General features: G+C 39.2%; 1 protein-coding gene across 1 annotated transcript in view; it reads right to left on the bottom strand.

Moving 5' to 3' along the window:
- Positions 1–3506: 3506 nt before the first annotated feature.
- The window catches only part of NRDE2 (NRDE-2, necessary for RNA interference, domain containing), a 64940-nt gene continuing 40869 nt past the window's right edge, over positions 3507–27577 (bottom strand). Inside the window, 8 exon segments of the mRNA XM_021000326.2 lie at positions 3507–5092; positions 5762–5833; positions 10348–10486; positions 12418–13325; positions 14490–14876; positions 18744–18785; positions 18787–18920; positions 21717–21837. Of these exon segments, the coding sequence (XP_020855985.1) occupies positions 4967–5092; positions 5762–5833; positions 10348–10486; positions 12418–13325; positions 14490–14876; positions 18744–18785; positions 18787–18920; positions 21717–21837 (1929 nt within the window). The 3' untranslated portion in view covers positions 3507–4966.

Raw genomic sequence — 27577 nt, 5'->3', positions numbered from 1 at the left:
CTAGGTGGCACAGGAGATAGAGCATCAGCCTTGAACTCAGGAGGACCTGAGTTCAAAGCCAGCCTTAGACCAAACACTTGACACTTACTAACTGTGTGACCCTGGGCAAGTCACTGAATCCTAATTGCTTAAGAATTTTTTTAAAAAAGATAAGGAAAATTAAATCCAGGATGTTTGCTCATGAGCACGCCAGGAGTATCAGAAACAGAATTTGAACCGAGGCCTTCTATCTCCAAAGCCAGCATCCTTTCCACTCTACCATCTTGCCTGCTTTAGTTAGTGATATTGGGGAACAAGGTTGGTTAGGCATCTAACTGCCTGCATTTCCCTCAGATTTGGCCTCATTTCAGACCTAAGCAGATGTTCCCAGATCTCCCACAAAGCCAAAGGTAGTTCTCTGCACTGCCCTTTTCCACAGACACCCCCTTCTGGTTTGGGGCACAGCACTGACAAACCTCAACCGAGTAAAAACTGCTGCAGAAAAGACAAACGCGGGCCAGACCCCAGAACCCATTATGAAGTTCTCCAAATCGCTGTCCTGATCCTTCTTGGTCTCTGGAAATTTATTATATTGCATGTATGAAAAGTCATTATACTGTATTATTATGAATGTATTATCATCCTTTCACTATGCAGAAGTCACCCATCATTTTCATTGTACACTATCACAAGGTGGATCTGAGGACTGAGGGGACAGTCAGAGTAATTTCACAGCTACCTGTGGCTCCAATTACTACCCTTCTCCTCCCCTACCTCCCCTCCCTTGGGACAACAGGAGAAAGCCCAAGATCTTCCCCTGACCTTGGTACTCATAGCAGAAATGGGTGTGGTTAAGCCCTTGGGGAGTCAAGCAGATGTGACAAGGAACAAGTTTAAGAGTTGGAAGCAAAATGTGGATCTCAAGCGCTTTGTGTGTCTATGCTTTATGGATGAGTGGATGCATTTTCAAGGGAGAGACACCATGTCCAGGTAAGCCAAACCACTACTACCACCTTGATCACCAAACCCTCTCCAGACCTCAATGGAGACAGCCCAAGACCCTAAATCTAAGAGTCCTGAGATTAGCAGTGCCCCCCAAACCACCAGACCCGCTTCCAGCCTGTCCCCTGAAGCAATCACTGAGGGCAGAAATCATTGCGGAGAATGGACTCACTTAGTCACTACCACCAGCAACACTGGCTTACGGGCTGCCAGTAACAAGAAGATAAGCACAAGGAGTGGTAGCATCCCCTGAACCACCGGTCCTGATTCTGGCTCAGCCCTCTTGGCCATCACCCAGGAAAGCGACTCCTAAGGAGAAGGCACCCACCATCCCCACCAACTACCAGCCAACTGCCACCCACAGTGCAGGCAGGTCAGGCCAGCACCACCACCTTGACCACCATCTCTCCTCACCCTGATGGGGCCAGCCCAGGACCCTGGAAACGAGAGCCCTGAGAACGGCAATGCTTCCAGGTCAGTGTGTGCAGCCACCACCTTGGGAAGAAAACCCTCTTGGAGGTGCAGCCTGGCAGCCAGTCCTGCCTGTACTACAGACAAAGCTACTGAAGACCCAGAAAGGAGAGTGGTGGCACCAGAGCCTTTGGCAGCAAAGTCAAAAAGTTCAACATCAGACACTTTTATGATTTTATCAGTGGAAATGACATGAAACATTAAAGAGGCGTTAACAGCTGCTTTGCCACTACACCCAAGGATGTAGGACCTTTCCATCTGACCTGCAGCTGAAATCTTCCAAATGTTTCGTTTCTCACTATTAAAATGGGAGCTCCTTGACAGCAGGGGCTGTCTTACTTCCCTATTGGTTCCTCAAGTGTTTAGCACATAGTAAGCACTTGATAAAAACCTTTTCCTTTCATTCATTCATTCATTTGCTCACAAATGGGCATATCTGTGTGACTGTGCTGAAGTCTGTACCTCCGGGAGCCTTCCCCAGGTCAGGGAGGCTGGGTGTGTGAATGGGTTTTGCGGATGCAGATGCCTAAGCCAGTGGCCAGTATGGATCTTGGCCCTGTGGGAAGCTGCAGATGTGTACATGGGTAAGAGAAGTTTTTAAGGAAAGGTTCTTAACCTGTGGTTTGTGAACTTAAAAAAAAATAAATTCTGATAACTGAATTTTGACATAAAATGTTTCCTAAGTAATCCAAATGTATTTTATTTTACGCATTTAAAAATATCATTCTGAGAAGGAGTCCACAGACTTCACTGGACTGCCGAAGGGGCCCACGACATAGACAAAAAGGTGAAGAAGCTATCGTAGGCAGGTATTTAGCCTATGTAATTGCTGGAGTCTGAAGGTAGACTCTTAAGTGGCAGCCCTTGAGACTATGATGATAAAAAGTTCTGAACAGATAACTCTGAACTGACAGAGATCTGGGTCCCTGGCAGACAGCAAAAGGGAAAGGAAAGTCTGGAGAGTAATATATGGACCCAGGAACTAGAAAGAGTGTGTGTGTGTGTGTGTGTGTGTGTGTGTGTGGCTATGGCATATGAGTCCACTGGAACAAATACTATAGTGGAAATAGCAACATAAGGTGGCGTAGAAATAGAACTTCATAGCTAAAAATAAGCCTTCACCTGGACTGTGATGGAATTCCAGGCCAAGGGTCTTGATACTTGAACCCAGCTCCAGCCCTGAGGTAGCAGAGCCTGATGCAGGGAGCATGTACTCTTCCCAGAAAGCAACTGGTGTTTTCTTTGTTACAGAAGTAACAAAGGAAATCATTCTGAAACAGCTCCAGGGAACCCAGTTCAGGTCTAAATAGACTGAAATATTTCAAACCAGAGAAGTCAAAAGTGATCGGAAAGATGGGAAAGGAGAAAACCAATCAGAGTGGTCTGGTTCCCCTGTCCGGATTGCTGGAGGCGGCTGAGTCTTATGATCAGGCCATGATTTCAGCAGGAAGAACTGAAGACTTCTAGCCTACCTCTTCATTAAATATTCACCAATCAGGGTTGATTTTCACTTGTTGGGGCACTCTCTTTTTCCAGTCTCTCCATGGTTTTGTCTGGTTACTGAGAGAAACCAATGACGATTAATGTATTGGTTATCAGCTAGCCTAATTAATCAACTGATTACTAACTACCCAGAAACTCTGTCTCGGGTTTTTTTTTTATTAGTCACACCTGTATCACTGAGTCAAAGCTGGAAGGGACCTTAGAAACCACTGAATCTAAACCCTCATTGTACAGATGAAGAAACTGAAGCACAGGCAAGCCACGTGACCAGGGAGATAATTAAGGGTCTGATGCAGGATCTGAACCTGGGTCTCCCTGATCCCAAATCCTGGGCTTATTCCAGCACATCATCTCCCACCATGACCAAATTTCTTCTTCTCCAAACTAAACATGCCCAGTTCCTTGAACCCTTTCTCACAAGACATTCTGCTTTGTAATTTCAATTAGAACTTTTCTTTTCTCAGTTTTCATAAAGGCTCTTTGTCTTCTAAATGAGGTCCTACAAAGCAAAAATAAATAGAACCCCAACATTAAAACACAGCACTATAATAGCCAAAGAAAAGCTAATGATATTTATTAAAAGCAACACTGCAAAAAAGACAGCTCTATAATCCATATTCAATAGCGAGAGTTTTTTCAAAGCTGTTTTCTTCAAGTTTAAACTACTTTCCGGATTTAAAGACTCCAGTGAAATCAGCCAAAACTTCCTCAGAATGTTTTCTCCTTGTGAATATGCATGTTGACTTTTTACATAATTACTAACTGGCTTCAAGTAGCAAAACAAAAGCATTGTCAAATTTGGTTCTTTTAGTTTGAAAAACTAAAACAAAAAGCTAAGGCGGATTCTCCCACTGACGCGCTCCTCCAAAACCGTGTTATGGCATGGAGGTGACCCTGGCTTGGCTCCTGAAGGCCTGGAAAGTCTCTCTGTCATCCCAAGCCCAGGAGGTCTTGCTGAATTCTGAGAGGCTCATCACCAGAAGTCTCTGAAAGTAAAAAGAGTGCTAATTTCTATAGTACTACAGGAAGCTAACCGTAGAACAATACTCTGAGGCAGCTAGTGAAAGTATCAGTCCTATTTTAAATAAAAGGAAATTGAGGCAGAATAGCAAACTGACTTGTCCAAGTAAGTGTCAAGGCAAGGACTCACACTTGGCTGTTCTGACTCCAAGACTTGTGCTCTTCCCATTACGCTGTGTAAGTGCTGAAGCAAAAGCAACCTCGAGAAAAGGGGATGGACTATCGTTTAAAAGCTAACACGTAACTTTCATACTTGTCCATTTACAACAACAGAAACTGCTGTTGAACGAATGATGGCCTTGATTATGATAGGAATGCCTTAGGAAACAAAATGCCAACTCAATGCAGAGAGCCATGGAGCAATCTTTAAAATTTAGATGTGTCTGAGAGAGATCCACCCTAGAGCTTTGCCAGGAGAGTATGGTCCAGGGGTCACAAAGAGCTGGACACGACTGAACAACATCAGCTTGAGAATCTGACCCAACAAAAAGGACATCCAAGTTCTACACTGCATAAGGCAAGATCCCTGAGAGATGACGGTCATGACTTGATTAAATCTTTAATCTCAAAGTCATCCACAACCCACATCTAATTCAGGCTATGGGGGCAAGTATACTTGGCTCCTGATCTCTAAGTCCTCTAAGGAGACACATTTAACATGCTGATAATGAACCATACTGAGCAAAGGCTTTAAAGGGAACCAACTGCAAAAGATTTATTATTTATTCCCAAGTTTGTCTTTCTATACATATATACATGATATTCACATATATAATCTATAAAATAACAGGTTTCTGTGTAAATAAGACATCTAAACATATGGAGGAGGTGAAAGACTGCCGAATACCTAAAAACACATTATATTGTGCTAGAACCCTGGAAAATTTAAACAATATCCTTAAAAAAAAAAAGAAAAAAAAGCTTTCCAGTTCTAGTCCAAGTTTCCCAATTTGTCCACTCCAAAGCTATCGCAAGACTGCTCCCCTCATCATTAATCTTCTAAGAGAAGCTCTAGTTCTTCTATTGGCACCCGAACTCTTAATTCCTTCTCAGTCATCAGATCCAGGATTTCCTGGATTTGATCAGGGAAATAATCCACTGCATCCATATATAACACCTATAACGAGAAAGAACAAAAAAAAGGGGGGGGAGGCAAATTACGTCTTATAAATTAGGAAAGAAGTCAAGCAATTTTCAATAAACAAAAGCAAAAAAAGAAAAATATTTGGAAAGGAACAGGAAATGAACCTTTCTGTTAACAGCTTCAACTAACATGGTAAGAGCAAGGATCCTTTCTTCTCCCTCCCCTGCACATGTGCAGATTCAGTGAAAAGTGAAAAGGCTACTCAAAACAAAAAACTAAAGTGGTGTCTAAATGTGAACACTGTCAAAGACAAGCAGAAAGGAGTAGTCAATTGGCCATAGTACTTATTAAGTAAGCACCGTAAGAGAGGGACGCAAAACCTAAGATGAATATACAATCTGGAGTTAAGATGAGCCTAGAACCTAGGCAGAGATAAGAAAAACAACTTAGGGAAGCAATCTCCCTCCCCTACCCCTCCCCAAAAATTCTTTCCTCAAACTTTAAATGAAAGAGTATGAAAAGGAAAAACAAATGTTGTATTAAAGGGCAAACTCCCAACAGAATATACTTTATCCAATGTAACCATGTTTTTCCTAAAACAGGCAATCAGCACAGGCATGGAAGAACTCCCCCCAAACAGACAGAGGTGATGTAACTTCAAGCTGAGACTCAGTCATGCATCAGCCTTTATTTTTAACCTACCTTTGCCCAGGGACAGTGCTGGAGAGCTCTGTAAAACACACCTTTGCTTCTTTCTTTGTTTCCTAGCGAAACCTAAAGGGACAAAGAGAAAAAAGGAGACCAATGAAACAGGGTAATCTGAAATGAGGCAGTTAGAACTAAAAATCCTACAATGACCCAAAAAAACACACTACCTATATCATGATGACTCAACTTTACCCGTGGTCAATTCCTGGGTGACTTCAACCATCTAGCCAGTTAAAAGACTACTTATAAACTCCAGCGCTCCCTATCACCTCCAGGATCAAAACCAACTCCTCTGTTTGGTGTTCAAAGCCCTTCATTACCTAGGCACCTTCATGCCTTCATAACTAGGCCCCTTCCCTGCATGCCTACCTCACCCCACCCCTTTCCAGCCTCCTCATACCTTACTTTCTGACACATACCTAGTGCCACTGGCCTTGCTGACATTTCAGGAACAAGACACTCCCATCTGTTGGCTCTGGCCTTCTCTCTAGCTGTCCCCAAGCATAGAACCCTCTCTCTCCTCTGCTCTGACAACTGACCTCCCTGGCTTCCTTCAAATCCCAACTAAAACTCCATCTTTTATAGGAATCCTTCCCCAATCCCTCTTAATTCTCATCCTACCCTCTGTTCATTATTTTTTAATTTATACTGTACACAGCTTGTTTGTACATATTTGTTTCCATGTTGTCTCCTCATTAAATTATAAATTTACTGAGGGCAGACACCCTAGCTAGCACTTAAGGTGGTGCTTAGCACATAGTAGGTACTTAATAATGCTTACTGACTGAAAACAGACCGGCATCATCTTCCGAGCCTCAGTCACAAAATTTTGTAAACATCACGGATTTAAGAAGCTTACAGTTATTAGAGTTTCCTTATGGAGAAGCAGTCTCTTTGTTCTGTAAAACTTGGACTCAGTCAAAAGGCTGAACCTGAGGACCTCAAAGGCCACATGTGGCCTCGAGGCCCAAGGCTGCCCACGCCCCGGGTGTAACTAACAAGCAGTAGTCCTAATGATCTGATCAATCTTTTTGTAAGATGTTCATTAACTTCCTAGAGATAAAGTATGCTTAACTGTTCATGTCCAGCTACCCATGTAAAGAAGCTATACACTGGAGATGATTTGGTTTCAGTTTCTTCTGTTTTTTGGATTTGGTTTTTTTTTGTTTGTTTTTTTATCTGACGGATATATGTTGCCTCTACTTAGTGAAAAGAAACTTTTCTTAAAAAATGAAAAGCCTGAAGCTTGCCAGGTTCTTGACTTTTTTTCCCCTTACCTCAGTGAGAAACAAATATGGACTGCTGACAGTTTGTATGGGGCCATAAAAAGTGAATTTGAGAAAATAGTGATATCTACCAAACAATCATTAAAAACACTACATCTATACAACAATCATGCAAGTGCTCATGCAAAACTGACAGTGGGTGAGATGGATATACTGATTCATCAAATGGGGAAGGGCAAAATGAAAAGGAATTTTCTCCTCCCACCAACATTTGAAAATAGCAGCCTTTGAAATTATACTGACTTCTGTCTGTGATTGGCAAAAGGGAGGGGAAATTACACGGGAGGATGGCAAAATAAGATCCCACATTTAACAAGCCAGAAGTGCCATTCCCACAATTTCTATTTACTGATGCTTCTTTTCTCACTCAAAGAAAACCATCGCATTCAAGTTGTTTTCTTTGCACTTTAGGCAGATAAACAGATTCTACACAACCCAATCTGAAGAGAGCTAAGTCACTACAGTCAAAACAATAAAAGTTTGGAACACTATCCTGGTAATTCTTTATAAAAGTAAAAGACTTGAAAGCTACAATTTAACATTATTAAGCCAGTACTGAGTGAATCACAGGCATTTCTTTCGTCCAGCTAACTTCTTCAGAGTGGGCCTAGTTTCAAGACCTATGTTAAAGTCTCAGCTCCTTCACGAATCCTCCATCCCAGAAATTCTGATCTCTCCCTTTTCTGACCTTTTAAGGCACTTACTATCTGTCCCATGCTTTTTGACATTTAATGATACTCTATCTTTGGATAATAAATCAGGGATGAATCAGCAGTCTAACATGCTAGCTACTTTTTATATGCCAGACAAGCTCACTTGCTTGGTAAGAAACACAGATCTTTAGAGCTAGAAAGGACTTAAGAAATCACCTACAGCAACCCTCTCCTTATTTGACAAATGAGAATACTCAGGCCAAAACAGGTTAAGTAACTGGTATAAGAACATACAACTAGCTAGTGACAAATCTACAACTCAAGCCACTTAACAAATCTCAGCCTCAGTTTCTTCGCCTGTAAAATGAGGGAGCTGGATTAAATGACCCCTAAAGTGTCTTCTGGCTCTAAATCTATGATCCCATGTATTGACTAGGATTGGCATCTCCTCTGGTAGTCACTCCATGACGAACGAGCTCCTGAGCCCAGGAAGCAAGGTTCTCCAAAATCTGGCTCTAACTTTCTTTCTGGAGTTATTTCTCACTTCTTGCCTTCTCAACTCTGACATTGCCATTCCCCAAGCTCTTCTTTCCTACCTCTTTTCCTTTGCCCACACTGTCCCCAGGCCTGGCCTACTCTCCTCACCAGTTCTTCTGTTGAGATTCTTTCTATCTTTCGAGGTCCAGCTTCAGGTCCTCTGTGCGGCTGTCCCCGATCTCCTGAAACCAGAAGTCCTCACCCTCTACTTGAATTTTCCATAGCTCTCAGTACTCTTCCTGTGCATTTTCACTTGTAATATAATTCTATCTCTATTTACCTATCCTACTAGATTACGAACTTCTTGAGGGAAGGCTGTGTCTCATTCATCTTTGTATCCCAGCACCTAGCACAGTGAGCAAACAGGAATCTATTTTTGTCTCATCAGTTATACAAAGACTCCTGGTGCAGTGTTATGAGTACATCATCCCCTTCTCCACCCCCTTTCATGACTCTCCAGTTTCTAACCCTAAATTCTAAATTCATTTCTAACACTTAATTCATTTCTAACCCTGACAGAAGAAGGAAGACCAAACTCCTTTACCTGGCCTTCAAGGTCTTCCATAAACTGACTCTAAACATACCTTTCTTATCTCTCTATGTTCCAAAGAAGACGGATTATTTATTGCTCTAAACTTTCCCATTTCTGTACCTAATATCATACCTAATGAAATACCCTCCTGATCATCTTTACCTATTGCCATCTTCCTTATTTTTCGAGGTCCAGCTAAAATGCCATCACCTCCATGAACCCTAATTCTTGATTCCCTCTTACTAAAAGTGATTTCTCCTTCATCTACTCCCATAACTTTTTATACTCTCTCCTACAACTGTATCTTAATATGTGCTGTATTTACCTATGTCCATATATGATTTCCCCCACTAGACTGTAACCTCTCCTTGAAAGCAGTTTTTTTATCTTTGAAGGACATGTCTTTTCATCTCTGTCTCTCCCTGTACACTATACTGCACACAGAAAATAATATTTGTCAAATGAATGTTGAGTAAAAAGAAAATTGAACCACATGCAACGATATTTTATGATGATCTAGTCGTTATACATTTTTAAATGATCATAAAATATAATATAATTTGGAGATATATATATATTTTTAAATCTACACTCCAGATCTGAATCAACTTTCTTTACTTAAATATATGAAAAGATAATCAGGGCTTTGAAATTCTGAGCAGAATGGCAGAGAATCAAATCGCTGTTATAGTAGAGCCCTGAAAACATATGTCAAATTGATTCCTTTACTCTAACAACTCAGGAAAGACTTAATATTTGGCTTTAACTCTGTATTCCAACCAGTTACAAAGTCTTGTTAATTCATCCATACTACATTTCATGAATCTGTTCCCTCCTGTGCTTTTACTCATCTTGTTCTTATCACCTCTCACCTGTAACACTGTAAATGCCTTCTTTCTAACAATGGCCTCTCTGCCTCCAGTTTCTCTTACCTGTCTGGCAGCTGACAAATTAATCTTGGACCATGGCAACTCCTTGCTCAAAAACCTTCAGTTGCTTGCCACTGTCTACAGGATAAAATACAAATGCTGCAGCCTTCAGCTCAGACCTGCCAGCATCCGGCTCCAGTCTACCTTCTACTCTTCTTTCTCATTACTCCCCTTCACCTATCCTGTGTCCAATCAACCACTAAGTTGTTCCTTACCTAAGCTGTATCCTGCCCCACCAGTTCTGTATTTTCATGCAGACCATCTCCCCTTTGGAACTAATTTTCTCTACATCTTTACCTGTTGAAATCCTTTTCTTTCTTTAAGACTCAACCTTTTTTCCACAAGCCTTCCTTGAACTCCCCAGCTTGAAATGTTCTTTCCTTCCTCAACATTTTAAAAACATTTTGTGTAGACCTCTGCTTTACATCTATCACAATTTGCTGTGTGGCATCCATATTTGCATCCAAGCGTTGCCCTTGATGGCAAAGACCATTTTGTTTTTCATTTCGCACCTAGCTCACCTAGTATCTAAAACATAATAGCCTGTGGAACTAAACTGATTAACTGTATACAAATAATTACTCCTATGATTCATTTCTAGACCTTTGCAAAATAAGAGACAGCCCAAATTCTAGTTTCTTACCAGAAAATTCAAATACATCCGCCATAATAAGGGGCAGTTACTGCCATTATCACTCCGAATTGCATTTTCAAATAACGCTTTGATTCGATTTGATAAACCTGTTTCAGGAATTGTTGAATGGATTTCTCCAGCATCTACTCTGTAAGAAAAAATAAAATAGACAGACTTTTGAGATCTAAAGAGATACATTATTTTGTCCTATTGCTTGGGAAGAAAGAGAAATTTTGGTAACAATAAGCTTCAATTACAATTAGAGCTGGTTACAATTACAATTACCCTACATAATTTAAAAAGCATGCCTTATCTAAATTTCATAACTTTATTTTAAAACTTTTTAAAATTAATTTTAATATCATTATTATTATTTTTAAAAACTGAGTCTCCCTACCTTGCCCAGGCTGGAAGTGCAGGGGCCCCCCTCTCAGCATGGGAGCTTTGAGCTTTGGTTTGCCCCTCCTTAGGTAACTTGGGTCCCCCACCACTCATCTGAGGGTTAGACTTAGTGTGGACACCCGATTGCTTAGCCCGTTTTAGCTTAACTCTACAGCTTAAGTGATTCACCAATTTCATTCTCCTAAGTAGTAGAGATTACAGGCAAATTCCACCACGCCTGACCCATCAACTTTGTGACCTTTTTAGTGCCTAGGGTCGCATATGGTAGATGGTGTATAACTGTAAGTGAAGTAGAAGCATGGCTTTTAATCAAAAGGATACAATTATGTTTGATTTGAGATAGAGATCTAAAGCATACCTAAGTTAATTGTGCCTTTAAATTTAAAGTAGAGAAAATATAAATCACACAGGACAATTAAAATCCAATCCAGTCAAAACATTTATTAAACAAAGTTCTGTGCTGGTTTAGGGCACGCATGAAGATGAAAAATGATACAGTCCTTGCCCTCAAGAAGTTTATAATCTAATTGCAGTGATGTGAACTACCCAAGTCAGTATGAACGCAGAATCACAGAATCTGAGAACTGGAAGAAATCTCATAGATTACAATCCAGTTCACACTTAAAAGGAAGGAATACCTCCCTTTACAACATCCTCAACAAATAGTCATCCAGCACCTGCCTGACCATTTCCGGGGGTGGGTAATTTACTGCCCTCCAAAGAAGCCAGTCTTCCTTTGGACGAAGCTAAATCATAAGAAAGATTTTCTTCATACTGGGTACCAAACCTGCCTCTCAACAGTTTCCACTGATTGCTCCTAATTCTGCTCTCTAGGTCCAAGGAAAACAAACCTATCCTTTCTTCTGCAGGACAGACCTCCAAGGTACTTGGAGAGGTTGCCATGCACCATCTCTCACCCCAGATAAGACATCTTTTCTCCATAGTAAACGTCTCCAGCTCCCCTAAAAGATCCTCATATGGCACAGTTTCTAGTTTTCTCACCTACTCAGATATATACATTCTAGAGCTGGAAGGAAACCTAGACATTATCTAATCTAACCCCCTCATTTCCTATTTAAAAAACTAAAGCCCAGAGAGTCAAAGTGACTTGTACATTGTCACCCAGGTAACAAGGAGCTGAGCAGGAATTTGAACCTAGTACCTCTAATCTGAAGACCAGATCTCTTTGCACAACATTATCTTAAACACACCCAAAATAATTCTCTCCTACACAAAAATGTTTCGGTACTAAAATTTCCAGGTTTGTTAGAGTAAAATACAACAAAATGAAAGACTTTGAGAGCAACCAATGCTTCAGCTCAAAACCACTGGTTAACTCTCAGTTAGAATAAAGAGTCAAGAATTAACCAACTGGATTTGGCTGACTTTAAAACAATGAGATTTTCACTTAAAAAACATTTGACTGCAACTAACCAAACACCTCAAGTTGAAATTGGCAGACGCCACTTGTATAGCATAATCAGAATTCACCAAACTTTCTACACTACCAAAAGGAGGCCCTGTATGTACTGGGAAAGAGAGAACTCCAGCTCCTTCTAATCAAGGATACTAGTGGCACTGCATTATAAATATCTTGATATATTTTCAAATCTGTCATCCTCTAATACCCATGGTTCTTTGCAGGCTACAGGAGTTATGCTATTATTATACAAATACCTCAGAACAGCTTCCACCAGCCTTTTCCTCATTTTCTCAGCTTGGACTGCAAAGAGCCGTGGCTCCAGGGATTTGGTAGACCTCATGATGACATCAAAGAATCTTCTTGTCTTGCTGGCATTATGGGATTTGTTTTGGATCTGGACATACGACCTCCAAAGAACCTGGTTGCCCGGATACAATTTTAAAGCCTCTGAAAGTGCTTCTCGCAGAGGATTCAAAGGGAACACACTCACTTTCATGTGATACCTGAGTAGATTCGTGTGCATCAGTGTGACAGCTTCGAGGGCATTGGTCAAATTTGGGGTTCCAATGTTTGCACTTGGCCCTGTGAATTCTGATGAAATGGACCCTTTAAGTCTTTCAAACACCTGCTTATATATTTGTATAGCAGCATTAACCCCTATGGTCAAATACTGGAAAAGCATAAAGCAGCCAACCATGCTAACTAGATGACCAGTACAGGGTTCTGAACTTTCATTCAAATGCTTCTGAAGCGTGTGCTCGTACGCTTTGCGGGCTTTCAAAATGCTCACAGCTAACACCTGTCCAGTATACGGGGTGTATGGCCCATTCTCAGTTAGCTTAGTTAATATATGGATTGCTCTGGATGCTGCAACCCCTTCCAAGTTCCCTGACAGTTCCACTTCCAGTGCAGCATAAAGTAGGCTTAAGTCATAGAGGCTAGAACTTGTGTCTTCTGGCCCTGCCATGCTAAGGGCAGTGTCAAAAACCTTCCGGGCATCTTCTATGTTGCCAAGTAACCACTCCAGATGGGCATACTCTTTCCAAAGGCAAAAGCTGTTTCGGTTCTCAGGTTCCTTGAGGAGATTCTTGGCCAGCTTTTTGCATTTTTTTCCTTGATTCTTCAATCTCTTCTTGTTTTTAGTTTGCATATACCAAGTAACCTACAGGCAAAAAGAAAAAGATAGTCTTAAACACTGGCAACCTTTAAAATTAAATTCACTCTGTACTCTTAAATTAACTGCTTTATTCTTCCAACTTTACACAGAAAACACAAGTCAATCTATGTTACATTCCTCTTATTATGCTATCATTATACTCCTGAGATCACAGGATCATAGAGTTCAAGGCAAAACAGACCTGTCACATTATCTCCTCCAACTCTGGATGAGAGAAACTGATGGTAACTGTCATTAATTCAGCAGGAATATTGATTTAATTCAGCAAAAAACACTTATTCCACAGAAGTGAAAACATTATCAGTGTTTTTATTTGAAATTCCTAAACACATGGTTATAGATCCTTGATCTGTTTTACTCCAAAGACATTTAATATCCCAATTTTTGGAAAGATGTTATTTTAACAAGACAATCTAAAGTGATAGTCTGAAATTTAGCCTTTGGAATTTGAAGCAAGAAGAGTCAATATTTAATGTGTCCAGCAGGGGGCAAAATAGGTCAATCACAGTTTTTAGTATATGATGCCCAAATAAGAGTTGGGAAATAAGCAACTTTATCCAAACTTGAATTTATCAGAATTCTTAAGGCTAACTGCTCCCTAATCACAGAAATCTTACAATATAAACAACCAACATAGCATTCACTGTATTTCAGTACCTCATATTATCTATTCTCATTCTATTCACTGTTCTCCCAGTGATGAAGTCACACATACAAAATATGGGGAGAACAAATTAAGGATTTGTTCTGAAGGATCATTAAGGGGTGACTACTATGACAGGCAATAACAACAACTATAGTTGGCAATTAATTAATATTTAAGGGTTCACAAAGCACTTTATAAGCACTATCTTAGCAGATCCTAAACACCTTATGAGGAAGGTAGGTACTAGTGATATTATTCTCATACTTTGGGGGATAGGTAAGAGGGAGAATGGGATGACTGAGGCTGAAAGGTAAAGTCATATGCCTGTGGTCACTCAGGGCTGGGATTTAACATCACTGTCTCTTGGCTTCAAATCTAGCACTTCCATCACAATGCTATACTGTAATCCCAGAGAGAGCCTGAGAACTATAACGAACACGAATAATAAAAGTTATTCAGAAATGAATAAAGTACCAGACAAAGGTAGAAAGAATACAAATTACCTTAGCAATTTCATACTGCAACCATGAGAGGCAGAGATGAGATTTTTCTTTCCCTGAAAACAGGGGCAATATAAGATGAAATATATTCTGTATGAACTCCTCGCCTTCTTTGCAGTGACCCATCCGCTGTCTCTGTCTGTTCATTTTGTCCATGTGACCTACGCAATTAACCCCGGAAAATGATGGGTTGAAAAAAGTCAATGGCTTTTCATCAGAAAGCCCATCATCAAAAATATCATTTTCATCCATGGCAAGATAGAGGCATGGAGCTGGAAGATTATAGCGTGAAGGGACTCCCAAGAATTGTAGAAACGAATCAATCAGTTGAAGTTTTAGATCCAAGCTAGAAAGTTTTATGAGAGATAGCCCTAGATCATCAAATAACACCTAAAAAAAAAGGACAAATTTAGTAAAGTCAAACATCCAAGACTTCACAGTTTAACTGAAAAAACCCACCAACTTCCCATTTATTCAGTTATTTTCATAAGAGCACCCTGACGATTCAATATCTGAAGTATAAAAACAGACATAGACAAGTGTGAGGTTTGTCTATAAGATTCAAAGACCACAGAGTCACTATCTGAAGCTAGAGAGAGGAAAAAAATCTGCAAAACAATATGATTAGCATTTTATAAAAGTGAGTAAGTTTAAGTCAGTGTTTTTAAAAGCACTTTAGCTAGACCAGTATGTCTGGTCTAGACATACTAGTTCTGAAATCCAGTAAAACTGTTTCAGTAATTATTCACATAAATGGCAACTCTGCATCATTTTAAGCATAAAATAGACCACATTACTGTTTTACAGTTTCTGGGCAAAACTGCTCTAGAAATGAAAATTAGGCTAAAAAAAATCAATAAACCAAACATAGCAAAAGAAGGAAAATCCACAGCCAACTGACCACACTAACAACAATTTCAAGATCTTAGTAAGAAAATACAGAGACTTAAAATTGATTTAACAAAACCATTTTCAAAATCTATAGCCCCCAAGTGGCTACAAATTGTCTTATAAGCCATCCTGATTAAATGGGATAGGGTGGGGAGCTAGAAGTGGTGGCAAAACGGTGAAATAGTGAAACAGGAATGGAAGATATTCTTGGATTTTTAACAGCAAGAAAGCCAACATAAGTTAAAGTTTGGTCACTGAGAACCCAAGTAATTATATATCAATCGAACTTTTTCTCCATGCTTTTCTCGAAAAGAATGAGACAAGGAAAAGCAAGGGTCTCTTAGAAAAAGGGAACTCCCAGGATACATGTTTCCCCACATTTTCCACATCTAATTCCTACACAATGAGAATTGATGAATCCAAGGTCCTGCTGGATTCTCAAACATCAGAAGCTTAAGTACCTTCAATACAATTATTCAAAAGATTTTTTTTTAATAAGAAAGACTTTTGACCAGAAGGCTTGAAACCAAAAGGTTGTTTGTCGTGACTACTTCAAGCCAAGAGAGGGAACAAGTAAGAAGTAGAAGCAGGAATGCTTTGCTCAAGAATTCTGTTCAAATACATGGTTTTCCAATTCTTTGTTGAATAATACCAGCTTCCCTTCACTTTGGGCACTGTTTGATCTCAAGGACAGAGGGGCCTCAGTGAGCATGAGACAACAGCAGCAACAGGTACAATAATGATCAGCTCACACAAATACAGCACTTTCATAATAGAGATTCCTACTTAATCCTTATAGCAAATAACATATATATTATATATAACATATATACCAAATAATATATAATGACACATATAACATATAATGTTATTATCATCCCCATTTTCTAGATAATAACTAGCACTTACATGGTGCTTTAAGATTTGCAAAGTGACTTTCATATATCATCTTAATCGATCCTCATAACAACCCTATGAGGTAGATTCCATTGTTATACCCATTTTACAGATGAGGATACAGGCTGTGACTTCCCCAGGGTCACACCTACTAAATGTCTGAAGCAGGATCTGAACTCCAGACCGCCACCAAGTCCAACCCTCTGACCACTGTGCCCACTAGATGAGAAGCCCAAGGTTTAGTGGCTTAGTCACAGTCAGATGGTGTGTAAAAGGTGGTGTGAAGACCTGAAACTGGGTCCTCTGACTTTGAGGCCACAGCTCCCCTGACAAAACTGCTGGCCTTCCTTGCCAATGTACTGTCCTGTCCAACAAAGGTCTACAACCACGGTTGCTGCTCACTTATGACATAGTCACAGAAATCACCGATGACGGTTTTGAAAACACAGCTGCAAAAATGGGCAACCTCTTAGTTCTGCTTTAGACTGATGTACCAAAAGTTAAATTATTCTGACTTTTCAGAATGATTAATACAACTAACTATACTAAGATAGTGAACCTTGACGACTGAAAAAATTTTCCATGCTTTACCTATAACTTGTCACACACAAGGCAACATAATTGCTGTCTTGTGAAACTGGGTCAATTCCAGGAACCAAAATAGAATTCCCTCCTTCATTACAATTCAAAACCTACACAGGTGGATATTTGCTTCACAAATAAAAGGCTAGGTGTCACTGTGGACTCATCCCTCCTTGTTTACTCTCTACTAACTCTTTTCATGCTGTTTTAAAGTCACCCAACACACTCCTCAATCCCACTCTAACCCCCACCACCCACAGGGACACACAAATTTTAATAATAATGTCTTCTTTGTGATGGGGTCCTGGCCATATGAGATCGGGAGAGAAGGCTGGGAAGAAAGAAGTGACAGTACTCCTCTCCTGGCCACTCCCTCCCCAGGGGCATATGCATAGTCACAGGGCCACTACTGACAAGGTTAAAAAGAGTGCCCTGGACAGCTCCATGATAGACTCTCCCTGATGGGTCAATCATCTTCAAATTCACTAATGAATATTTTAATGATAATCGCCAATGTTTGCAAATCTTGTATATGTAAAACTTATCAATATCTCTTCAGCAGTTTCTTTTTTAAATTCATCTAATTAGAGGCAAAATTTAAAGTTCACCAGAAATTTATGGATGGGTTCAATAATATTTCTGTCCAAACCTGGAAAGACTTACATGAACTGATGCAAAGTGAATGAGCAGAACCAGGATATCACTGTACACAGCAACAGCAACACTGTACAATGATCAACTGGGAATGACTTAGCTCTTCTCAGCAATACAACGATCCAAAACAATTTCAAAGGACTCATGATGAAAAATGCTATCCATCACCAGAGAAAGAACTGATAGAGTCTGAATGCAGACTGAAGCATAGTATTTCTCAATATCTGTATTTTTTTTTGTGTTTTTTTTTCCTTTGGGTCTCTGTCTTTTTTTCACAACATGACTAATATGGTAATATGTTTTACATGATGGAACATGTATAACCTATAACAAACCTACTGTCTCAGGGAGGGGAGAGGTGAAGGAGGGAGAAAGAAAACTTGAAACTCAAACATTTTTTCAAATGATTATTTAAAATTGTCTTTACATGTAACTGAGGAAAAAATAAAATATTATTTTAAAATATTTCTGTCCTTCAGTGATTCATAACTTCATTATTGTAGGTACTTTCTCTACCAATGCAGACAGCACTCCTTTGTGATTTATATCAAGAGCTGGTATGGCTGGAAAATTCATTATCTTGTGGCCAGAATTGAGCTAGGCTGGTCCTCAGACATACACACCATCACTAGAGCTTGCCTTCCACTAGAAAAATCTTCATATACCCAGGTGTGGCCCCTTCATTACAATGCGACATCAGGGTAGGAGTGTTACCTAATATTAGTAATAAAATGGCTAATTCCTTTAAGAAAGAAGCCAGCAGACTGAAAACTGTCCCAGGGTTATTCTCTTTTTGTTTCTGGAAGTGTTGGCAGTGAAGACAATGATCAAAACTGTAGCTCTGACAGGAGGCTGGAAGGCCTGCTTACAATGATTGTTCTCCTCTCCCCTGTTTTATCCTAATTTTCACATGGAACACAAACAACGACCTAGAAGACAACCTCATCTTTCAAGAAGCGGATGTTTATCAGACTGAGTCACCCTCTGTTACCAATGGCCAGTGACATTTTACCCCAGATACCCACAGTTCAAGTGAGATAGGCATTTATGAATCAGTGAATACAGGCTTTACATCATTGAACTGGAAGAAGCTGGTTCCCTCGGGACCAACTCATCCCTCAGAAACAGTTTGTGAATCAGCCTGGAGCTTTTGTCTTCCATAATTAAAAATGGACGGAAACCAGAAATCAGGGAAAGAAACAAATCCCCGCCATCTTTGGCAAGGGTGTTTACCTGTCTCTCCGGGTCATCACAATCATCATCAGTCTGTTTTTTTTGTTTTGTCAGGGCGCCAGGGCAGCCAGTGCCTTTGTTCACGGGAATGCTCAACACTGAGCCAGATCTGCCATTTGGGAAGGGTTTTATTCTTTATTTCTTGGTCGTCTTCCTCTGGTTCATCTTCATCCTCATCTAGCCAGAAATAAAACACACAGAATTACCAATCACAAGTAAATATCAACAAAAAGCCCAATATTAACCTGTGGTGTGTATATATTATATACATATATATCAACATGGGGTATTCATTATATACAAACATATCGCATGTGGTATATGTATGTGTGGGTATGTATACACACACAAACACACACACGTGTATATTTTCTCATTTTCATATCTTATGGAGAACAAGAAGATCCAGTGTTTGCAATTAGATAATCTGTAACATAGTCAGAACTACAGTGATAAAGACCCTAGAATATAACTTCAACTTTTAGTACTGACTTGGATTTTTTAAAAGCAATTGGAATTCCTGGCCAAGGGCGATACCAACTGTGACCTTAAAAATGACATTGAGTTATACTTACTGAAACTTGCTGAAAATCAGGCAGCTAATTCAAAACATACTAAAATTCACTTTACTTTGTTTCCCAAATTATAATATAGGGAATGAAATTCTACAAATAAAACATTCCTTTGAACCAGCCTATAGGAGTCAGGCCAGAGGTAAATGGACCTGAGACCTAGTTTCTTAATTGAGACATGAATTTATTATTAACTAAAGAATTTAAATAAGTGACATGAGGTTCAAAAAATCCGCTCTCAATAGAAGAACAAAGGCAAGGAGTTTATTTAAAGGCAACACTGATGTTTTTAATCAGCCAAACCAGACTGAAAAACTGTCAAGATCCAAAAGAAAAAGATAGGAGACAGAGAAAGAGGGCAAAGAAAAAAATGATGCCAGAGTATGTGACAAAAACTTGTCTAGTCAATCTCATCCCCTCCTCAGGGGCGGCAACAGTGCTTGGAAAAAATTACTACTTTTTAGTTTCCCAGAAACAAAAGCATTTTCAAGGTAAAACTTTTCTTCAGATACTGCTGAATTTCCAAACCAAAACTGTTAGGTGTTACAAACTGAGCAAAGGGGGCCAACTAAAGCTTAGACAGAAGCTTCTCATCAATGATGGCAGTAAGAAGCATTTACTGTAGGTGGTGTGACTGGTAGCATGCTTCTTTCTCTGATTCAGTCTAAAACCAGTATTTCTGCAAGTGCAGGAATCTTTCTGAAAAGACGAACTTTGTGTGTGACTATCTGTGACCAAATACACCTGGGTAGTTTTCACAAGAAATGTAGTCAACCTGGTAATTCTGAAAAACATTCTCTAGCTACTACTGTGAAGATGTACGTTTTACGTTTTTTTCTACCTTAGAACTGTTCGACAGATTCAAAAGAAGCTAGCTACTTAAAAAAACCAAGACTACAAGATGCTGAATAATCTTGATTCATTCATTCAGATGCGTAGATAACTAGAAGTACCCTCTCTCATTTGTTCATTCCATGTAGCATTAGATGAATTAGGTTTTTATACTTTGCATTTAAATATAAATTAGCAAATTCTAGTTTTGTTGATATGAATTACTATGTGTCTAAGTGATATGCTAGTGAGCATATCCCTGACAGCGGAAGAACTTGGTTTTTCTTCCTTCCTTCCTCCTTTTTTTTTTCCAAATTCTCAAAGAATGCCTAAATCACTGTGCAGTACATTATCGCAAAGAGATACCACTAATCACAAAGGCAAAGTTCAATGAAGAACTATGTGGCCTCTTTAGGACAACTCCTTCTCCAAGGCAGAAACATCACCTTTATCTCTGAATTTATTAGTGCTTTCCAATGGAAATAAGAATGATACAGTGGACCAGGGTTCAAATTCTGACCTTGCCACTTATTAGCTGTGTGATCTTAGGCAAGTTTCTTAAACTGTCATGGCCTCAGTTTTCTCATCTGTAAAATAAAGTTTGCATTAAATGTCCTCTAAGATCCCTTTGCAGATCTATTTTACCTACTGTTCTATGAGCTTTCCTCATTTCTTATCAAAAGCCTGTATACAGTATGGCTGGCCATCTTTTAAGTAACTACTACATTATCATTTAAGCGAGGTCAGTATTTTAATGGGTAAAGCAATAATAATAGCTCAAATTTATATCATGTTTCACAACTTCAAAAGCACTTTCTTCACTTCACTTATGAGATAGGCTGTACAACTATTATTTTCAACACTTTACAGATTAGGAAAGTGAGTCAATGAAAGTAAGTGACTTGTACAAGGTCACCCAGCTGATAGTGGCAGAAGAGTCACTTTTCTTCAAACAGGGAAGATCCATGTCTTCTAACGCTAATAACGTTTTTTCACTCCATCATGCTAACTATCCCAAAATACGCCAGAGTGTAAATACTCCTGGGGTTGTCTAGAATGAATGTTACATAAATACTAGTTAGTAATTATTTTTATAATAATATAATATAATATAATAATATAATTATAGTAATAATTTTTATAATAAAAAAGGCAAATATTTTTAAATAATCTGTCAGCCTGTGAGCTGCAATGGGAACAAAAAAGACTGACTTAACTGGACACTAAAAATAGAAGGAAAAAAAATTAGGAATAAGATTATAACTTTTGCAGGAGCAACCTATAAAAAAGAAAAATTAAAGTAACTTCAATTGGAAAGAACTTGAAACCCTCAAGTGTGTAACTTACTGGAAGAAAGTACAGTTGATGACTTTATAGCTTCTAACTTATGAAGGAATGAAAAAAAACAGAGACACATTCCATTATGACAAACAGCTTTAATGAGGTTTTGACATTCAGATATTTGTGGAGTGTTCCCGTCTACCAATAAACAAAAGCCTATATAGGCAAACAGAGAATAATCCAAAAATTCCAAGGTTGAAAAACACATAAGACCATTTAAATAGCTTACCAGGCTTAACAACGACCCAGCCACCCCTTTCTTGCTGGTGCATCCAGGCTCGCCAGCCTCTTGCTCCCTTTTCTCCGACCCGAGGTTCTCCACTATCCCAAAAGGGCTCAAAGAATTCCACCTGTTAGGATGCAGAAAAACGACTAAAATATAGAAATGAGTAGTCACTGTGTGAAGTTCATGTGGAAAGATAGAGCTGCTGGCTAGGATCTACAAACCCTGGGCCAGGATGAACTTCCTATTTTGAAATGAGAATAAAAATATTCATCGCCTGGAGGAGATTTATCACATGGAACGTAATAGCAGCATCATTGGACTTAAAATTAGAAAACCATAGAAAAATAATTTAAATTCAAGGAGCCTAAGGAGGAAAATGACAATGATGATGGTAACACTGCTGATGGTACCACCTAGTTCAAAAGGGTTGTTGCAAAGAAAGCGCTTGGAGAATTATTAGTGTGGTCAAAAAAGCATTAGACTTGGTATTAGGAAACACGCAGTCGAATCCTGGCTCTAACATTTACTAGTTATATGACTGCACAAATCACTCTATCTCTCTAGGCTTCAGTTTTGCTGTATGAAAAATAGGGATAACACACCATTTATACCTCACAGGACGGTTTTGGGAAAGTACTTTGTAAGCCGTAAAGCACTACAGCAATGTGAATTATCTTTATGCATGTAAAAAGAAAAAAGATTTCTAAAAGCCTGGCTCTGTATCTTATGAAGTCTTGGTACTGGAAGCACAGATGACCCAAAAGAGATACATGACGGATGTAAATGAGCTATAGGATATTAGCGACAATTAATGTGTGGCATAAAAGATACCATTTAGGAAATACATGATCAGACAATGAGGTGAACTGGTCATGCAGCAAGGACAAACGATGACTGAAAGAGAGCCTGAGTGCTATCTCGCTACCCATTCAATGTTGTTGTTTTGTTGTTATTGTTTTTAAAAGACCCAGATGAAGAAGTCATCCATTGTGGTAGGTTGATACATCTTTGATAGAGAAGCTATTACAGGGAATGAACAAAACCCAGGATGAGCAGGCATGGATGGGCTAGTGATCTGTATTACTAGAGTAACCACACTGATGAGACTGAACATCTACTGAAATATTAATAATCAATACAATAACAACATTAATATGATTCATGCTCTTTAATTAATAATAATAAAGATATGATATGAATAAGCAGGCTGTGAGCTGTGTACAACATAGGAATTGAGAGAAAAGATCACACAACATGAATCTTGAAAAATGCTGTAAATTTTCAAAACAGCATAGTCACATTATGGGCAGGCCAAGATAAATGGGTCAATGCTAGTACTGTACTCTGAAATGGATTCCACCTCTGCTAAGAAAGGAGCTGTGAGGATTATCTGCCCCTGAAATTAGATTTCAGTACTATACTCTGTATCCTTACAATAATAGAGGAAGGTGCTGTCAATAGGAGAAAGAAAAAGCAAAATAAATACAAAAAATAACGTGGTTAAATTCCTCCAGTAACATGTCATCAGACTCCTCATTGAACAAAGACTGTATGCCGAAAGCTGCAATGCCTAAGCTAATTTTTGTAAGTGGCCTAAAACCAGTATGATTCTTGGCATCCTCTGCACTCTTTTCCTCCATTTGGCTACCACTGCTACAGAAGCAGAAGAGGGTCACAGAGGACTAAGGGCCATTTTGTATTTTTGTCCATTTCACGGGTTACTATGGCTCCCAAAATGTATTCCCTGACAGCCAACCTTCTGGTAACGAGGCCTTTCATACTTAGTTAACCTTATTCTCAGACAACAGGCTCAAAGTCTCCTACTAGGTCTCTAGTCAAAGCCTTTCCAATCTGGAGGAACCTAACAGAGTTTGAATTTCATGGGTATATCTTTTGGGAACTCTAGGTCACCATGACACCATGAAGAGGCATCTGAGTAGGATTTTTGCTGAGGTTACCCCATGCTGGATTTAATTTTTATTTTAAATTAATTAATTAAATATTAATTTAATATTAAAGGCATTCAGGGATTGCTTTTCAATACTCTCAAAGAAAAAGACTGCAAAAGAATGTAAAAGATCATGAACAGTGCTTTTATTTAAAAAAAGAAAAAATATCAGAACTATTGACCTATATGTCTGCTGTCTCATTTCTATAAAATCTTCTTGACAGTGCCCTTAGTACACACAGAATAGCACTGAAGAATACATGGGAAGAGGCAGACTTTCACAATTCTGTGCAGCAGACCTCATCTTTGCGGTCCCATAACTAACAGGGACCCTCAGATGAGCTGTGAGCTCAGTGATCTGGAGGTTTCTTCCAGTAGTAGTTAGCATTTCTACAGTACTTTAAAGTTGGTAAAGTGCTTTACTTATGTTCTCTCATTTAATCCTCACAACAACCCTGTGAAGTAGGTGTTATTATTATCCCCATTTTCCACATGAGGAAACCAAGGAAGAGAGAAGTTCGCTGACTTTTCAGGATTCAAATTCAGGTCTTCTGGACTCTAAGTCCAGCGTTCTGTTTACGCCACCACCTAGCTACCCATCCATCCCTACCAATCCTGTGTGACTCTAGCCTTCAATGACCCCACTGCGAGCAATTCACTCAACACGGTGGACGCCTCCTTTGCTTTCTCCTGACACTACAAAAGTACCAGTGGAACAATCTGGCTGTCCACCTGTCATCCCTTGTCCTTGCCATGACCAGCCCTGATTCCTCGATGCTCTTCTCTGAAGTTCCTCACTAGGTATTTGCGGCTGCCTGATCACACTCGTCATTCCCCTCTCTACTGCACTCCATATGATACTGATGTTTACCCCTTCAGAGACTTGTATATCATGGATTACCTCCTTACACAAACACTGGTAGAATGCTGGTATTAAAAGGATGGGCCTTTGCTTAAGTGTAGGATCATTAAAGGAGCTTTATAATGTACTGATGGCAATACAGTCACTCTCCTAGTCCTGTTTAACTCTGGACTCCCTGTCCCTCTATACTGTCTGAGTCAGATCTACATACTGGACAAGTTCTGTGGGCTGTCCATCCAAATTCAAGTTCTTATCATTCTTTATGTACATGGTCTTTCCCAAGTGAATGGTCAGGCCAAACTCCATTTGAGTAGCTACAGATCTCTTCCAGAAGACTCTATAGTGTTTGAAGACTGATGCAATCAAGCACAATGTCATCTGCAAACAACAGTATATGGAGGACCTCACCATCCACAAGGAATTTCTCAACTTCTGATCTACGCTACATCTCCTCTATCACACTTCAGCAAGCATCTATTTCCCTATCTCATCCCTGGTGCCTGGTGTCTATAATCAGAGGGTGCTTGAACAGTTTATTTCTTTCTACATCTCTCAAGGACTCTTAAAGGACTATGACACGTGATGGGAAATTACTTAAGTTAAGTACTCTGCTCTACCAAATTGTTTTTTTTTCCAAAAATCAACAAACAAGTTCAATGGAATCATATAATCTCTCTTTCCATCAATTATGAAATGGTGAAACTATGGTCCACTATTAACTATAAGTTGTAAAAGTCTGCTTGTTAACTTGTCAAGAATGTCCACACAAGTAAGTGACTCACATAAACATTTTGTATACACAGGAGAGAATGCATATAGATTATTGGTTACTTGTCATCATTGTTTGACGCATATAAGGTTTGAGATTTTTTTCTACACCTTTGGTATCTTTCTCCTCTTTCAGATACTTTTTTTTCCTTTTTTTAAAAATGCTGATCCCTCCCCTAACCCCACGACTGCATCTTCTCCAGTTTGGATCTCTATTATATGCACTTGGTTCAACCCAACTGCCTTACTGTTTTTTAGTGCCTTTTTTATCCTGTCTATAAACACATCTAGGACTGTGATGGTCTAAATATGACAACTCCACTGTTCTTACTGAAGAAAAGCTTGTTTTAATGATTTTTACAAATCTTTTCCATTTTTAATCTATTTGTTGTCCTCCTTCCATTGTCATGCTTAAATGCCCTTGGGATTATTTTGCTTGATCCTAAATCTTCCAAACTTTCAATTATTTTAACCTCTAGTACATCTCTCTGCTTTATGAGATAATACTACTCACAAGTGGCAATCAACCTGCTTCATAAAATTTTACAAACAAGTTTATATTCCAACCTGCTATTGCCTTGGCTAGCCATGTCACTCCAAGCAAGTAAGTCAGACGTTTGCTAACTAAAGTGCTTTCTGGACTCTTCTTTTTTTGTAAACATCTTATCCATTATCAATTTCCCAACCAATGAACAGGTATTCCTAAAATACTGATAAATACAGAGAACAAAAAATTCTTGTGTCTATTGTGATTTAAAAAAAAAGCAGCCTTGAGCACTCTTCTTAGACAAAGAAATTTCCCAAGTATATGAAGGTGACCCAGATCTATATATCCAGCCAGTGTCTCTACCCTGAGCTTCAGTACAACATCACCAATTATTTATGGAATATTTCAAACTAGATATGTCCCAAAGATATCTTCAATTCAACATAACTAAAGCTGAACTCATTATCTTTCCCCCTAAATCCTCCCCTCTTCCATATTTTCCTATTTCTGTCAAAATCACTACTGCCTTTCCAGTGTCTCAGGTTTGTAATCTCAGGAATATCTTGAATGCCTCACTCTCTCATTCCACATATCTAATCAGACATCTCTCCTATTTGACTCCTCTTTACTTACAAAGCCATTCAGCTACTACCTCATTACCTCTTGCCTAGATTACTGCCACAGCCTAATTGTGTTCCTACCTCAAGTCTCTCACCAATCCTGACCATTCTCTCCACTGGTGCCAAAGTAATTTTCCTTAAGCACAGATGTGACAATATGACTCCCCTCTTCAGCCTACTCCAGTGGCTTCTTATTGCCTCTAGGATACAATATAAACCCCTCCTGGGCTTCAAACTGGCTTCTGTATGGTAAGGACTTAATTTGTTCCACTTCTCCATCTATTTTTCTCCTCATTCAACCACTTCTCTTCTTATCCTACATGCACTAATTTTGTCTGTGCAGAAGCTCTTTCGTTTAATCAAAGTTATCTACTTTATCTTTTGCAATTACTTGGAACCCTTGCTTGGTTAACTTTAAAAAAAAAACTTTAAAAATAGAGAGGTTGAGGGGGAGTTACAGATGTGTGATATATGGCATAATCTAGAAATGTTCATCATGTAGAAACAAAACACATCAATAAAGCTTTTTAAAAAGGCTGTCAGTACACATGTATAACCTTTATCAAAGTGCTTGCCATCTCAAGGAGGGTAGGTGGGGAGGGAGAAAGGGAAAGTTTTAAAAACAAATGTTAAAAAAAACTGTTTTCACATGCAACTGGGAAATAAGATATAAGTCTATCCTGCCCTACAGGAAAATTGAAGGGGAAGGGGATAAAAGAAGGGGGGAGGGGGCAGCTAGGTGGTGCAGTGGATAGAGCACCGGCCCTGAAGTCAGGAGGGCCTGAGTTCAAACCCAGCCTCAGATCAAACACTTGACACTTACTAGCTGCGTGACCCTGGGCAAGTCACTTAACCCCAACTGCCTAAAAATCAAAAAATAAATTAAAAAAAAGATAGAAAAGGAGAAGGGGTATTCAGAATGCATGCCATTTTAGGGTAGGGGAGGGATAAGATGGGGAGAAAATTTGGAACTGTGGAAGTGAATGTTGAAAACTAAAAATAAATAATTTTTTTTTTAAAAAGGCTGTCAGGCATTTTCATAGCAGAACAAGGAATGGTTATGCTAAAAGTTCGGAAGGGATAGTAATGTAATGTTAATAAATGACGGAAAGCAGACTATCCAATTTTTCTTTTTTTTTTAGTGGTTCCTTTATCAAGAGAAAGATCTTAAATTGGAAA

This window comes from Phascolarctos cinereus, unplaced genomic scaffold, assembly GCF_003287225.1.
Source record: "Phascolarctos cinereus isolate Bilbo 61053 unplaced genomic scaffold, phaCin_HiC Scaffold_3;HRSCAF=262, whole genome shotgun sequence".
In the NCBI taxonomy this organism is placed as follows: Eukaryota; Metazoa; Chordata; class Mammalia; order Diprotodontia; family Phascolarctidae; genus Phascolarctos; species Phascolarctos cinereus.
Note: the sequence above shows the minus strand (reverse complement) of the source record. Positions and strands in the feature narration are given on the sequence as shown.